A 17483-nucleotide genomic window follows, 5' to 3' on the forward strand; every position below is an offset into this window, starting at 1 on the left:
TTTAGTCAAAGATAATATTTATAATGATAAAAAATTAACTATGTGATCCAACTAACCTGTGAACCCAAAAGGACAAAGAAACTCAGTCCAAAGGCCAATATCAGGAAAAAGAAAACCACAGCTATCCGAATCAAAGTCCTCAAAATTTCCCAGAACATCACAACATAGATGCCATAGTTTTCAAATCTATGCAACAAGTAAACAGAAAAGACATAAAATCAGTCACAGAATTGTTTAGGTTGGAACAGACTTTTAAGATAATCAGCTCCAACCATTAATCTAGCACTGCCAAGTCCACCCCTAAATCGTTAAATACTGAAGTTAGAGTCCCTTGCAGTTATTTACATAAGGCAGTAAGTAATTCGGATTTTCATCTGTGAAAAGAGACATTTTGCCTCTCTGAGACATTCTGAGATGGCACAAACTGGTTGTACTTTCACATCCAAAAGAGTGGAAGTAATCCTACTTACATCAACCCTAAACCGCATAATCTTGTATTTTAAAGCACCAGAGCAGTTTTCAAGATATTATTTTTCATGGATAACATTTATTCTCTCCATAGCCATAGGCAGTACAATATTATACCACTGTTGCACTCAGAATAACAGCATTAGGAAAATACCCAACTTTTTTTCTGCTTCTAGAAGCAGGTAAGTGACCAGAACAAAGGACAACTGGCATTATAATCCATCTATCAGGGAGATGCCTGATTTAAAAGATTTTGCTTCTTACAAAGTAAGAACTTACTACATACATGTAGTTTTCATATAATACAAAGTACAAAAAACAAGCAAACAAAAATAAATGCATTGTTTGCAGAGAGGAGTAGCGTACTTTTAAGACACCTGTGTTTCCAACAACAGTGTGTCACATGGCAAGCCTCTCTCACCATTCTTGACCAACACAAATGTCAGAACACAAATTGTCATAAGGCAGATTCAATTACTTATTCCTCCAAGTCTGAACTTGGGAACTTATGTCCTCTCTCAGATCTGAGGACCCAGTGATTGTTTTATGCTGCAACAATAGCAACTGTGAAAATCCCTCTGCATGATTTTCACCCTGAAATATTATGTTGAAGACTGAAAAGGTCAAGCTGGAAATAAAACAAACCTGATCTTCTCTCATTTATTAGGCATTTATTAGGCAAAATTCCATTGAAGTCAAAGGAATGACAGGTTGCTTTGGGAAAAGACAGCCTGAATGAGTTAGAAAAATCAGGTGTAGAGTTCTACTGCTAAACACATGGAAATATAGACAGGCCAAGGAGGCATTTCATCTAGCAGCAGCAGGAAGTATGAGCAATCATCTGTTTACTCTTTACTGTCTAGGTTCAACCCTCATTTTGCCCATACCAGACAGGACATGCCCATTCTTTAGTCACCTAAGTCAGCAGACACAGGTAGGACAGGGTTTGCAGCAGAGGCAGTACCATAAAGGTATTCTTTTTGACCTTAACTCTGTTTACAAACCTTGTCCTTAAACATCCCTATTGCAGTAAAATGATCCTGAAATTACTCAGCAAATGCTGTGTTTGTCTGTCTGCAAGACTTCACGGGAGTGATTAGTGCATATATAAAATAAGAATCAGAAGAATATTTATGCAGTGTTATCACATGGAGTCCTGCTCGGGCACATTTTTATTAGTCTTAAGCACTACACCCACACTACTTTTTCCTTCCACCTAGCTTTCCTGCTGTTTATAACTCTTGGACACTATTGTACCAGTGACAACATTAGAATAATGAATGTCAGTAAAAAGACCTAATGTCAACTGAAGAAATAGTATCATCCATTATAATTCTTTTATAGGACACAATGGTATAAAGAAGTGGGGTGTGCCATTTAATATGTAAAATGGTAAAGGAATTTACCTTCTCACAGGTATTACTTATAAAAACTGACTTCCTTATGCCTCCTGTAGTTCATATCTTTCTGATTTTGCTTTTTTTTTTTAAAGTCAAAGTCTATACAGTACAATGAAAGATGATTTTAGAAAGATAAATTCATGGCTTTGCTTAACTAACATTAAATACTAGTATTTCTTTAGTTGTCAGAACATATGCTGGGATGCTCTACATGAAAAACACTGAAAATTCTTTATGGTTTCATTAGGTTAAAAAATTCCTATGGTCCTAATCTGGAAACTTGTATAGCATGAAAAAAATAAAAATACAAAATGAGACTATCAAACTTGGTCAGTCACTGTTTAGGATGTGTAAAATATCTGAAAGTATTGAAAGTATTTTATTGTAAAGGAGATAAATAATTTTTACCGTTGAAGGTAAAGCAAGAAGTTCATCCAAGACAAGTATACAGCAATTGCTCCACATTCCCACTGTAAATGAGCTGGTGTATTAATAAATAAAGAAGACACAAAAATTATGCTTGTAGTATAAATTGTCCAGTCCAGTAGATTGGAGTAATCCAACAAATATTTCAATTTCTAGGATTTAAGAGAGACAGATACATATTTACAAATCATGCATCATTAAAGGACTGAATTCAATGCACTACTTAAATACCCTACTTGCTTTTAATCTTGCATAAATTGGCATTTCCCTTCTAATTAGGGAAAAAACAGATTTAGTTCAATATCATACAAACAGTCATGCAAGCACACTGAGTAATGTTATTTCTCTATGTACTTACCTGCTGAATTAGTTGAAATATTTCTTTGCAGATTCCCAATAAACTCATAATTAAAACTAAACACATACACACCCTTGTAAAGTATGAGTCCTGAAACAAAAATCAGAACACAAACCAAATTAGAAACCATTAAATGAATGTTCATTTCAGCTCTACCTATTACATATACATTATATTAGCAAGTTAAGAAACTCTGTTAGCTTCCTACATATAAACTTATTACTATCTAAATTCTGGTTTACTAGTATTTATTGTGCAATTCACGTTATGTGTATTGTATTTAAGCAATTCAAAACAAGTATGAAAGTTTGAGAATTGCCACGATAAATAGTTGGGAACTGAAATTGCAATATCTATGCCATATGTTCACTGTTTTATGTTCTAGAACAAGCAGCAGTCACAAGCATTGAGGCCATGTTGCTGAGAACACAGCTGCACTGGGCAGGACACATCTCCAGGATGAAGGACCACCGCCTCCCTAAGATCTTGCTTTATGGTGAACTTGCCACTGGCTGCTGCATGAGAGGAGCCCCGAAGAAAAGATACAAGGACTCCCTGAAACAACATCTCAGCCTTGGTCATATTGATCACCATAACTGGTCTACTCTGGCCTCCAATCGGGACGTCTGGAGACACACCATCTGTAACGCTGCTGCTTCCTTTGAGAACGCACGCAGTATCACTCTCGAGGAGAAAAGACAACGCAGAAAGAACCGTGTCTTGCAGAATATACCATGTAAGGAGTCTTTCTGCTGTGCCTTTTGCAATTGGATGTGTCTATCTCGTATTGGCCTTTTTAGCCACCAGAGTGCTTATAACAAATGTGGATAGAGCCTTTCCCAAATCTGTTCTCCATAACTTCACTATCAGATTGTAGTCTGTGGAAAGGCTGTAGAAGTCTTTGGAGAAATTGGAGGTCCTGACATCCGTACGTGGCTGCTCCGTTTGATGTTTCACTTTACAACTGGTGTAGGCAAAGACAACTTTGTTGTGAAAAGCTGTCTATTGGTATGGATTAAAATAGTGGATTTCATCTTAATAAATAACCTGTAGAGTTAATTCCCCCCTGAGGGGTTTATTAACTCATAGGCAGACCACAAATTCATGGCACTCAATTTTCAGTGGTGCTGGAATACACTCAGGTTAAAGAGGGACATTGCAATGGGGCAGGGGCTGAGTTAGCAGTACAGAACCCCATTCTGCAACGCTGCACTCCCTGTAGAGCTGGCATTCCCCACTATATTGCTATTACTGGGTCATTAGGACACTGTCTCCTCCAGTGCATGGCATTTCATATACACTGCTACTGCTCTGGTCTCTCAGGCAGCAACTTCACAGCTTCCGTTCAGTTCACTGCTTCTCCACCAGCTGGCACCATTCCTCGTTGGAGCTATGCTTCTTCCACCCAGTCTGATGATTCAAGGACCTGAGTCAGTCTGAGCTATTCCTCTGTCTGTTGCATGCAGCTCCTTTTATTCTCCTATCTTCCACCAGGAAGATGAGTGAGTTAATGGAGCAGGAATGCTTGGATTTCTGCTACTTCTGGCTTCTGAATCTTCAGGAATCCCAAATATACTGGACTGGGCTGGGCTGCATATGTGGTTCTCCAGATTTTTTCATATATTAGGATATCCTCATGAACCTTTTATATCCCTTGAGTTTACTTTATTTCATATTTCTACTAGCATATCCTTTTTGAGTTCCTGTTTCAGTTTTAGGTTTTTTCTCTCATTTAATCCTTTTTCCTCAAAATTAAACAAATATTCACTTCAGGGAACAAACTGAAGTAACCATGTACCAGATGTAAATTTTTCAGAACAGATTAAAAATAAGAAATGAGAACTGCAAATTATCTTAGAAGTTGCTGCTGAATGTTAAAAAATATACACGTTAATTCTTTTCCTTAGAGTTGCTAGATCATAATCTAGAAATTATTTAAATAATCACAACTTTTTGCTATAAAATCCTAAAAATATTGTGACTAGTAAGAAAAGTACCTCATATTCTAATGGTCTTGCTTCATAGAGCTCTGTTCCATTCAAAGGTCTTCCTGGCTGTATGTGAGTGACCAGAAGAGTCAGTGGGATGAGACCAAGAGAATATACGCCTAAATTCATTAGATGTGCTCGAAACCCATAGGCCATCCTTGAAAGTGAGAATATTAAAGTTACAACGCTTAACCAATTTAGAAGAGCATGCATTCAAATGTTAACAGTCAACAATGTCTTCAAGATGAAGAAATAAATATTTCTTGAAATGTTCCTTTGTGATGAATGTATTCATCGAGATTTATGAGGACAAAAGTGAATTTGCCATTCTGAAACATTGTTTCTTTCCTTTTTACCTTGGCAATCCTTTTATACATTTTTGCAATAAAGAGGAAACAAAGATAGTAGTTGTCTTTGCTGTAAATATCAAAGAATCTTTACTAAATGCTAAGCTACATTTTATACGATAATCATCAGCATATTCTAAACATACTTATGAGAGGTTTATGGAAAAGGCATTTGCTCAGACAACACTAGAAGTATGTACATCTTAATAAACGACTCTCAGGAACAATAGTCCTGACATGCAGTGTTATATTTTATGCACATTAAAGTAGACCCACCATTTCATAAGCAAATATTCTTTACAGACAGGATGACTGAGTAGCTCCATGCGGTTGTGTCGTACCATGGCCTACAAAACAAGAAAGTGGAAGGATCAAATTTAACTCATCTAGCTAAGTAAACAGCTTACAAAACTGGCTAGGCCACCTTCTTTATCTTAATATTAACCTAATGAAAAGTAAAATATCTCTGACATAGAGCAAAGTTCTTTTTTTTATGCACTCTGGCCCAAAGCTATCTTGCCTTGTCTCCCTGCTAAAGCATTCAGCTTCTCTGTTCCTGCTGGTTTAGTCTCTTTCAAGTTTTAAAATGTGTACAGACTATTTCCAATTGTACCTGTGACTGCGCTTTATTAGTTACATTTAATGAGAATTAATATTAAGTACTAATTAATACATTAATATTTATTACTAAATATTTATTATTAGACAGGATACCTACTCTAACTGTCAACAGGAAGACCAAAAATAAGCATATAAGTCAGAAAGCTTGTTCTGGTAACATTTTCTGACAAAGAATGAGAGAGAAGACTGGCAATGTGAAAGAACAGCAAAATTTGCTTTAGGCACATAAAATATTTTGCAGTTAGCATATGAAAAAATTAGTTTTGTCAGGTTTTCAATGCCTTACATTCCAAAGCATGGTCACTACTATGAGTATGTTTTTCTTTGATGTACTACCTGCACATATAGCATGTTCTCTTGATACATTCATAGTTCAAATAACCTAAGAATTTTTATTTAAACCTAATAGAAGTTTTATTTATTATTATTTAGACCATGAGAACTCTGGCCCATATTTTATTCCAACATACTTAAAATATACAGAGTTATGGGGCTTTGGAGAAGAAATATTATGATGAAATATTCAAACCTCTTGATTATATCTAAAACAAGGCAGCAGGGAATGATGTCAGTAAAATGAGAACTTACATTTAAAGTGATAAGTGGTTCATAGAAAATATCTTCATCATCCTTTCGTTTCTTGTTAAGTGTCAAGGGACACTGAAGATATCTGAAGTTGTATTCAATCTGTGTAATACACATACATCACCATTTAAATGTGAGGCAAATGATAATGTAAGACTGAGATAATTTTCTTAATATAAAAAAGGCTATCCTTTAGAGAACAAAAGGCACATTGTGTCAAAGTAGTCAGAATAGTTATGCTTAGTCATTGTTAACTACTCTGCCAGGGAACACATGCTGTCAAGATATACATATGTGACTGTAAAGATGTTTAAACAAACAGCCATTTTAAACTGTAAAAGGAAAAGTGCAAATTTCTTCCTAAAATGTTGCAGTTTTAAATGTCATTTTCAAAACTCTGATTTGTTTTAATGCCAACTGTGAAGAAAAGTTTGTATTTAAAGGTTATATGGCTTTGATAACACAATGTAAAGAAAATGTACAATAGCAGAAAATCTGCAAGTTTCTGTTAATAATGTGGACACAATCCAATATAATAATGGATAAGGTTGTTTTTCAATATGGTTTCAGAGGTAACATAACTGTAAAACATTCATGCCTCCTTGCCATTGTGAAAGCAATCTGCTGCTTAAGATTTTGGACAAGAATTTACGAAAAAAGAAACATGCTGGACTTGAATTATTGAAGACAATGTACTAGTTGTGATAGGCATGCCTTTGATATGCATAAATAGATATTATGTCTTCTTTCACCACTATTTTGAAATACCCATAACCCTTGATACTCAGCTTGATTGCAAGAATTATCAGAGTAAAGATAAAGTTTATGCATTGCAGCAGTTTCATGTTATACTTGTTAAAATGCACAAGCATGAAGATTACAGAACTGAACTTCAAAGCCATTTACAGCCCAAAGGATAACATATGATCAGTCACCCATGTTTTCTGTTAAGATCTGATATTCATCCAAAAGTGTATCTCAGCCACATAAACTTGACGTATACATTAAAGTATACATACTGTATACTGTATACATACTGTATACTTTCACAGATTTTTTCATTCACTTACGTAGAAGTCTCGACTTGTCTTTTCCTCTGAAGACTCAATTATGCAGTTGTCCAACACCAGCTTCACAGATGAACAGCAAAGGGAATTAAGGTGATAGAGATAACGTTCAACAGAAAGAATGTGTTTGGACGAAAAGAAAATTACCTTCAAATACAACAGTCATCCAACAGAAGTGATGATTCAGTCAGATTTTTATGGTTTTTTATGTTTTTATAAAACTCCATAGTTTACATGCAGGAGTTAAATATAAACTGTGCAGTTTACAAGGCTACCTGCTAGTTTACAAGTATAAAGTGTGAAGTGTTTATGAATATACCAAATCACTTGCTATTTTAATAAAAAGCACTTTGTAGTGTTATTTAGCAGTTAGCTGATGACATTCATCACATTTATACTCCTTTATATACTACCTTTATACTCTTATAACTCCATTGAACTCAAGAAGCCAAGAACTTTTCTAATACAGAAGAAATTAAACTGGACAAACTGAAACTATCACTAAAATACAATTCAAAAAATTTGTGATTTTATATTGCTTCTATTTTATAATAATACATATTCCTGAGGACAGCATCAGAAAAACAAGGGCAAATGATGCAATATAACTAATTTCATGTTATTTCATGCAGTTATTTCTTTAATATGGGCAGAAGACTCACTTTAAATGAATCAGGAAGGTACTCAACCATTTCCAGCAAAGGACACTTATTGGCACTGGAATAGTGAGAGAATGTCACAACAGCTTCTTCCCACCTGCAAAAAGTATTTTAGGCATTGGAAAATGAATGAATTTCTTGTATTTTAAATTAACTACTTTTAGATTTTTTGAGTTTTATTTAAGATATTATCTTGAAAATCATAATATATAAACATTTTATATACTATTTAATGGAAAATTAGCAGTTTAGGGAGTAACCCAGTAACATTCTGGATGCTTCTCTAAGAATGATTAACATTAAATTCTGTTATCAAATAAATAGAAATGTTTCAAGTATGCTAAGACCTTCTAAAAAATACAAAACTGGAACTATTGCTGGAATCTTGGGTTACAAGATTAGGCAAGTGACAATACAGTGAAATAATTGTAGTTTTCCTGCAACTCTTACCAAAAGATGTGATCAATGGTGCAATACTTTATTCCTCAAGTGAGACTTCACTATATTGTAACATAAAATATTCTAAACTGCAGTTGAACTGCCACATTTTTTAATATTTGCAACACTTAATTTTAAATTACATCTCTTGAATGGTTATCAGTTGTACTCACATTCTGACTAAAATTCCACAGGTATTGAAGCATTATGTGAAAGGCCAAAATTCTATCTAATGGCTTCTACATGTTTTTCTAACAGAGAATACAAATACTCAGTGTAATATGATAAACAACATGTCACAGATCTGATGTTCATTAAAATTATGCCTTTTTTATCTGCGCTCATTGGAACAGAACATAACCTCTGGAATTTTAAAATGTGTACTCAGTTTTACTTACTAAACTACAGGTTTTCAGAACTTAATCTCAGTTTAAAAAAAAAAGCCAAAACAATAAATCAAAACACACTGGAAAATAAATTCAGCATTTTCTGTATATATTACCTTTTGTGCAAAATGACAGCAGACACTACATCTTTTCTCCTGTTGTGTATTGCTTCATGGAAAAAAGTAGCTAGTGCTTTGTTGAACAGAATTTTCGCACCATAGTCAAGAAGTAACCTTACTGCTTTTGCATGTCCTTCTCGTGCAGCCAGGTGCAAAGCTGTGTTCTGTGAAGACAAACAGTACAGCAGTGCATGAACAGTTAAAACAAAAGTACATTTCAGTGCTTTCCCACATTGAACATCTGCATGCTTTTTTCTCAGTTGGAAGTCCTGAATACTTTTACTAGCAACATAAAAGATAAGAATATTGTCAGAGATTCTCATAGAGATTATAGACATGTTTTTTATTTTATGGCTACAGCTACAGTAATGTGAAATCTGAAGAGGAAACTTGCTGTTAGGTAAGAAAAGCCAACTCATGAATATCTTTTAGTTTTGCAACTAACAAACTGCATGTCACAAATAGGTAAAAATGATGGTATCTTTAGATACAGAACACTCGCATTTGATAACCAGAAAGAGAAGCATAGAAGAGATGTCCAGGTGTGCTTACACAAACAAATCTGCAAGAAAATCTGTGGGCACTTTTATTAGTGGTATTTGAATAAAAGAAAGGCAATGAGTACTTTAGGAATTAAGTCAAACAGAAACTGACATTTGAGAGCCTTCTGAATGCACCCAGATTTTTCTGAGGGAAATTAAGGACTAAGCATTTGTTTCTCATTAATTTATAGGCAAAATTTGTTGCTAATCTAGTGATTCTAAGTGTTTTAACACCAGGTCTCAGAGAAATTAGCAGCAGCTTCTGTGTTGGAAATTGAATAGTTCTCTAAAATGACCACCCTATGTTTTCTGATGGGGAACTGTTAGGCAGGTTCATATAAGAGGCCTCCAATCCAGGAAGTGGATTCTGTCTTGACCCAACAGACACTGTAAGTGTCCAAACTTCAGAGCAAGATAGATGCTGTATTTATTGGATATTACTGTGCAGAGCAGATGGATTTCAAACAACATATTAAAGAGCTATAGTTGATATTGGATTTTTTCAAATCTGTATAAGTTCTTTAAATTTAAATTACCGATGTTTGCTACATTGCTAAAATATTCTTGCAACGTAAAGGGGGCAAGAGGCACATGTCTAATATACTCAGTATTTTATATTTTCTGTTAGGCTATATGCATCTTTTCTGTCTCCTACTTAAAATAATCAGATAGCAATATCAGCAATCATATATTTATCCAAGAAACTACCTTTCAGAGTGGTGAAGGCGCTATGTTTGCCACAGGAAATGAAACTTACACATGTAATGCACCTTCAATTTACACATGTAAAGCTACAAATATCATACCATTGACATTTGGTCTAGAAGTAATAGCAGACATGAAACAAATAATGTTATGTGAACACATACCCCTTCTTCATCCACTCTGTCAGTACACTTCACATTAGTATCCAAAATGATCTGCATTGTGCGAGTGTATCCTCCGAAGGCAGCATGGTGCAGGGCTGTCCAGCCTTTATAATCACTTACATGTAATGGTATAAAATCAGAAATTATAAACATGTACATTGGAACAGGACTCTCAACTTTTAGTTCCTGGATTCACAGGTGTGAGCCTGGGAGCTTTTTGGAGCTGCCAATGACCTGAGGATCTTTGACTTGGAAGCAGGACTTACAGTGCAAGGCAGAATGCCTTGAACCACCAATCCTAAGAAACCCTACTCAAGACTGGAAGTGAAGCTGAAACGATTGTAGTATTTCCAAAGCAACATTTTTTCCATGAAAAGGTTCAATATTCTTCTCTAAGCTGGATTTAGAGAAACCTCAGTTTCCCCAGCATTAGAAGCTTTGGCTTTACAGCTAGCCATGATTCTATGTGTCAGGCTGAACCAAAGCACAAAGCAGATTAGTTTTACAAATACTTCATAACTATGCTCCTATACTGTATATTTGCATTTAGATGTATTATTATATTAAATATTTTAATGTACTGTATCTATATTTATATTTATATTGCATTAACTTCCCAGCAGAGGGACATAAAATGTAGGGTGATAGTTCTTTTCTGGCTTAATGAATGGAAATCTGTATACTTACCAGAGGAAAAGAGCCCCTCTCTTCAGAAGAAACTGAACTACCTTCTCATGACCATTCTGGGCTGCCAAATGAAGGGGAGTCATTCCCTTCTTATCACCTTCATTCAAAAGTCTTGTGTCTTTCATATCTCTTATAAGTCGTTGACATGTATTGATGCGCCCATAGCTTTGCAAGATAAACACGGAAATTAATGTCAAAAATACAGGAATGAAAAACTTGCCATGGATTCCATTGCCTAGAGAGTACTACTAACCTGGCAGCAAAGTGTAATGGTGACTTCTTGTCCCTGCTCTTAGAGTAGATGGAAACGTTGAGGCTCAGTAAATTATTTACAGAGAGGGCCACACCTTGTCTGCATGCATAATGCAATGGAGTGCATCCTTCATTATCTTCATCCACTACAAGATTTTTGATATGTTCCATCTGTCCCCCCAAGAAATCCCCCCCCAAAAAAGCACGAAATTACATATATATGTCTAATGATTCACAGTTTCTAATATCTTGCAGCAAGAGCATTAATACTTTAAAGCAGTATCTAAAAATAGGAAACAAATTTTAGGAAAAATAAATTTAGGAACAATGAACATTTAATGTCTGCTGGCTAGTGGGTCACCATTTTTTCAAACAACTACTTCTTTGAAGAACACAGGAGTTTTCCATTCTGCACCCTTACTGCAACCCATCCACAGTACAATACAGGAAATTCTTCTGTGCTGCCATTCCATCACAATGCTCATTGCTGGCAGCAGAAGGCTTGTATCAAACCTAAAGGTAGTCTACAGTCTATATTCAGTAGCAAAACTTCTGGCTGTCAAAACCCACCATTTCACCGGTTTACAGTGTAAATTGTTTCTCTTTTTCATCTTCATTTCCTTGTTTATCCTCTGTACCTCGTCCAACTCTTCCATGTAAAACCTTTACTAAGGCAAAAGTCTCCTCCCACAGTTCGATCCACTTATTTGCCTGAATTATTGCTATGATCAATAATCAGAAAGTCAATGCAGATAACTGAGTTACCACTCAATTTTAAAACTGATTCACTACATCTGCTGAAAATGGATGTTAAATCTATTCTGCATTACTAATCAAAGTTGTTTACAGATTTCAGCAGATGTTGTAAGATCAGTTAGATTTGATTCAAATTGAAAAAGTTATTTCTTGAGCTCTGGAGGCCAGCAATTAACGTTTTCAAGCAAGCCTGGGCTCCAGCAACATGAGTGCTTCATTTCAACATAGCCAAATACAAATCTGTGTTCAAAATCCTTTCAGAAACCAAATCCAAGATTCATTATGGTCCAGTCCACAGAAAGCTCCTGCAGAATCTGCTGTAAGCTATTCAAGTCCTAGAGCTTGACTGAGTTGAACACCTCTCCTAGCTTTACTGCATGCAAGCTGGGAAAATAGAAAAGTTCTATATTATATTGCCTACCTCTTGAGCTATTCAATCCCCCAACAGCAAAATAATTTATGGGATTATGTTATTCCTTTGCCTGGCAATAAGAAAACTGTATTATTGGCTTTGAAATGTTTTCATGAGAGATATGTACCTCTTCAAACCATTTTTTGTGACATGGGCTACTTAACAAGTACCACAAACTTTTACAAACATTTCAAAATAACATGGTAGTTGTTTTTTTTTTTTTTTTTAATGTTTTCCTAGTGAGGGTAACATAAAGACATAAACTGATGCTTACTGTACCTGCAGATATTTCTCATTCAGATGCTGTAATCCTCCAGGCTGCAATACCGTCAAATGCAAGAAATTCCGACCAAGATGATCTTTTAATGATACGTTTGCTCCTAAAGAAATATGGAAATAAATACTAGCAAATTCAAAACTGCTGACCCCCACATTACATGATGGTGCTTAACACAAAGGAACAAATGCTGAACAAACATGTTTAAAAATCTATAAAATTTTATGAAACAAATTTTGTAAATCTATAAAATATTCTTTCAAATTGACATTGTAAAATATAATTTTGCTTTTAAAAAAATCACCTTGACACTTAAATTTCATATTTTTTTTTGTGTATGCATTTTGCATTTCATTGCAGCACTAAGATTTACAAAGCACCCTTATATTCAAAGATGCTGAGACCTACAAATCAAGGGGTAATTTAAAGATGCAGATAAGCACCTCTTATAATCTTTAAAGTTGTAATATCTCCACAGTTTCAAAACTTATTATAGGGCTTATTAACAAAATCAGTTATAATACTATTAAGAAGAGGAAATACAGTAACAATCATCAGCTTGCACCAAAAGTGTAGCAATTGAAAGACATAGCTCAAACATTTTCAAAGTGCCTGTGATTTTACAAAATCACAGGTAATGCTTGAGCTATGGGCTCTAACATTTAAAGATTGACTGCCAGTAGTAAACATCTCTCTGTATAAGTGGTGTATTTATTCCACAGTTCTGCTTACTTTGTGAACTGCTTAGGAATGCAGGGACGGAATGCCAGTGGCACCTCCACCTTGAGAAGCATGACACATGACATATTTGACTACAGCCTGTCCACTCTGTATCAAAAAGGGTGAAATCATCACACCAATTCCTCCTTTATCTCACGGGATACCAGCACTGTGCAGCTGTTTAGCCCAGCTGCTCTTGGACTGGATGCTGAAGTGCTGAATCAAAATTAAGAGGAAAGTCAGACACAGGATTTTAACATGTATGAACCCTGCTCAAAGGAAGTTTATAGTATATATATATTCCTTTTTACCTTTTGAGAGCAGTAAATTCACAATTTTCCATGATGCACAGGAAGTGGCCAACAGAAGTGGAGATCGACCTTCTATGTCAACGCTATCAATATTAGCCCCCTGCAATAACGAATTTCAAATTTATCATGAATAATGAATAAATGAAACTCTAAAATGGTGCTGCTTTTTCAAAGCATAATGCGAATACAGACATTCTTAGTAACTCCGGATGTTCCAGATAAGTAATTTCAATAAACACATTACGTTTTTATATAAAACTACTATGCTTTCTAACTGTCAGCCACAGCCCAGTCATCTATATATAAAAATTCAGATGCCTAAATAATAGTGACCTACTCCTAGGTATACTGATCTCACAAGTCATGATCTTTTGTTAGTGTACCTTTCAATGCATTTAAATACTCAAAATATAAAACTCTAACTCGAAAATACTGGGAATGAAGCTATGGACAAATGCAAAAATTGTAGCTCTTTTGAATGATGCAATCTTACCTATCAAACAATTACCAGAACAGACCTTTCTGAATCTCTGTGCTGTATGAACACTGTTCAATTTTCTGTTCTTCATCATAAGTGATATGACTCAATTCAATTTTGACTCCAAAGGAGGTGTATTAAAAGTGGACATACTTTTATTCTGTTTTGTCTACTTTTGCACTAGATGCATGTTGCCAGGTCAGTATGGTCACTATGAACACACTATCACTATGATCATATCAGCAAAGTACTACTATGAGCATAAACATAACTAACAAATCCCACCAACAAGGGAGTATGAAGATACAAACAAATGAACCAATGAAATATATTTGTATTTTATGATGGCTTAGGTATAATTTTTCTAGATACTGAGTTGCAAGTCAAACTTGATGAGTTGAACAAAGTACACAGAAAAATCTGTTTTACTTCAGTTAATATCCAAAGATGATTGGAAAAAAAATCAATGGGAGTTTTTCCATTAACTTGAATCATCTTTGGGTCCAATCTTAATTTGAGAAAGAATTAATCACAATCCTGAGCCATATTTACTTTCTAGGATGGCAACACCTGTAATGTGGTAATAAGAAATGTTTAATAAATGTACAATGATTACTTTACCACTGAGAACAGGAAGCTTCCAATGTATGTTGATTAAATATTTGGGAGTAATACATGCAGGACCCTTTCCCCAGTTACCTTTCTACAAGGTCAGACACCCTCGTAAAAATGTTCTTATTCATCAAACAAACAGACTTTTTTATCCAAGTATCTGTTCTTTTCAAAGAATACAGGGCAGCGATTTCCAGTTCTTTATGCAATATTTAATCACCTTTTTGCACACAAGCCTCCAAATGCAAAAACTTGTACCTGTGTTTCTCAGGTAATAACTTCTGTAGACAGGTCATTTTGTCAAACAGGTGTAAGCAGCCAAACCTCACCATTTCACATTTGAATCAAAAATAAGCACAACATCTAGTTCTGACTAAATTAAATCCCTACAACAGAGTTTCTGAGAAAAGCAAAACTGTATGTAAAAAAGAATTATTCTTGATATAATTATAGTGAAATGAAGTAAAAAGCCTGAATACACACAAAACAAAAAAGAAGCCTGATGATTTCTGAAAAATTTCCTCAGCCAAGTGGGGCACATAATGATCATATGAGCCTTAGTTTAATTGGCACAAATGGACATTGGAAGCATAGCCAGCAGCATCCATGATTACATTTCTTCTCTTTGTCTCTAATAATTATTCAGTGAAGAAATATAACCAAACTACACAGAATAAAAAATATTTCTAGATCACACAAACTTTGATATATAGCTGTGTGACAGTATAGTAATCGTATCGTATGTACATTTTTTAAAGAAAGGATTTATTTCTGAAAAAAAAATCAGATTAAATTCAATGCATGTTTAGCATTTATTTTTTATTTCATATCTGAAAAGTGAGTGTGACCAGACCAGTTAATCATATTTGGCAAAGACATTTATGAAACTTTTCTGAGTAAGTAAAATGGAAGGTTTCATCCTCTATAACTGTGGGATGCTATTATGGATCCATAACTACCGTTGTACTATAATGCTCAATTATACATTATGAAACATATAAATATATCTGTCTAAATAGCCTATACCTGAGAATATATTCTCCTTTATGAATTTCTCTATGCAGACCTGTAGCAATAGATAGCAATAATTTCTATAAACATGTTGCTTGGTTAAATATTTACCATTGAAATCAAATACTCTGCCAGTTCATAATGATCGAACAACGCTGTCCTGTAGGGAAAAATGAAAAAATACAGTAACATTAGAAAGGACAAAGAAGTTTCAAGCCAAAGGGCAGTACTCTTCTCCATTTGCTACATTTTCTAATATTTTCCAATAAATAAATTTTAAAATAGAGAGACAGAGAGATACCTTTATCACATAATTCATTTTCATAAATTGTTTTGATTTTTGTCATGAAGTTTTCTTTTCAAACTAAGTTCATTTCAATTAATACATTGAAAATGCACCGCAGGAAACAAAGACCTCATTGGTAGGTCAACAGGCATTTTACCACTTATTTTTAAGAGAACCAGTCATTTCATATGTACCACACAAGGTCCATATAGAACTCTATAAATTTCAGATGCAGTTTGTTCCAGGTATACTTAGAGCCTCAAATTCATTTCACTGTTCCGAACTTCAAAAGTAACTTGCTACATATTTTGTGCAATAATGCTAGTGTGGGGTTAAAATGGCAATGGGTAAAAATGTACTCTGACTGTGGTGGGAAGTTTACCTGAAAAAATATGAAAAATATTTTAAAGCTGCCTATAGGCATGAAAATTTCCCAGGTTTTATTCTACAGTAAGACATTGAATTACATATTACAGGAAATAAAATGGCCAAAGCAGGAAGTACAGTACTGTAAATACATGCAGTCAAAGTGTTTTCAGAAATCAGACCTCTGTGAAATATTTTGACTCAATAAGCAACACAGAAGGACAGTTCCAAGCTTGTACTGAGTCTCAAAGATAACAGCTGCCTTAGCGTTATAAGGGGTAATAATTTTGGGTGTACTATAGTTAGAATGGATTACTTAAAAGACGTATTTTAAAAGTCAAGTTACAGTTCCGAATATGTTAGAGATGCCTCCATTATCTATAGCAGACCCCTCCAGCCAGGCATAAATACTGGATGCTTCACATACATTCAAATTCCAAGGTGACTGAAGAGAAAGTGAAGTCATTTTATGAAATATTTAGATGGAAACAGGACAATGGGAATGCAAAAGGATCAAGTCTTGCCTCTGTTTCACTACCACTTTGCTTCTCAACAAGTTAATGTTCCTATTCAGTTTCTTTATATTCTGAGATATTTGGGTGACTTTCTACCTTTCCAATGATTCTTGATAATATAATTTTTCCTGTTCCACAGACACAGGGAGTAAAAGAATGTCATTCCTTTTACCAAGCATTTTTCAAGGACGATAATTCTTATGGATATGGCAGCCAGTTATCTATTGTGTAGTATGTGTGTCTGCACAATTTTCTTTGGCATTCTGTCATCACTTTCTCTTCAACTGTGTTCTATCATTAGACATGGTAACACTTCCAAGTGTACACAAGCATTATCTTAACACACTCCTCTTTTAATGTCTTCAATTATCTTTGAATCATACCACATTTTACTGTGTCCAAAGAACAATAATCTCCACTGCCTCTGACATTCTACTAATTATTCCATACTGTTAAACTTCTTGTAGAATAACACTGTCAAATAATTATAGTTAAATGCAGTGAAAAGTATCTTTCTTGCAAAAAAT

General features: G+C 34.7%; 1 protein-coding gene across 1 annotated transcript in view; it reads right to left on the reverse strand.

The window, feature by feature from the left end:
- Nucleotides 1-17483, reverse strand: part of TRPA1 (transient receptor potential cation channel subfamily A member 1) — a 30726-nt gene that overhangs the window by 4314 nt on the left and 8929 nt on the right. Inside the window, exons 8-22 of the mRNA XM_017812398.1 lie at nt 15901-15949; nt 13689-13788; nt 12660-12760; nt 11214-11383; nt 10961-11125; nt 10274-10388; nt 8860-9026; nt 7923-8016; nt 7264-7323; nt 6197-6295; nt 5264-5334; nt 4650-4797; nt 2653-2742; nt 2277-2446; nt 57-186 (exon numbers count right to left, since the gene is read on the reverse strand). Of these exons, the coding sequence (XP_017667887.1) occupies nt 57-186; nt 2277-2446; nt 2653-2742; nt 4650-4797; nt 5264-5334; nt 6197-6295; nt 7264-7323; nt 7923-8016; nt 8860-9026; nt 10274-10388; nt 10961-11125; nt 11214-11383; nt 12660-12760; nt 13689-13788; nt 15901-15949 (1729 nt within the window). The remainder of the gene's footprint in view (nt 1-56; nt 187-2276; nt 2447-2652; nt 2743-4649; nt 4798-5263; nt 5335-6196; nt 6296-7263; nt 7324-7922; nt 8017-8859; nt 9027-10273; nt 10389-10960; nt 11126-11213; nt 11384-12659; nt 12761-13688; nt 13789-15900; nt 15950-17483) is intronic.

The sequence above is a fragment of the Lepidothrix coronata genome, unplaced genomic scaffold (assembly GCF_001604755.1).
Source record: "Lepidothrix coronata isolate B3197 unplaced genomic scaffold, Lepidothrix_coronata-1.0 Scaffold36, whole genome shotgun sequence".
NCBI classification, from domain to species: Eukaryota; Metazoa; Chordata; class Aves; order Passeriformes; family Pipridae; genus Lepidothrix; species Lepidothrix coronata.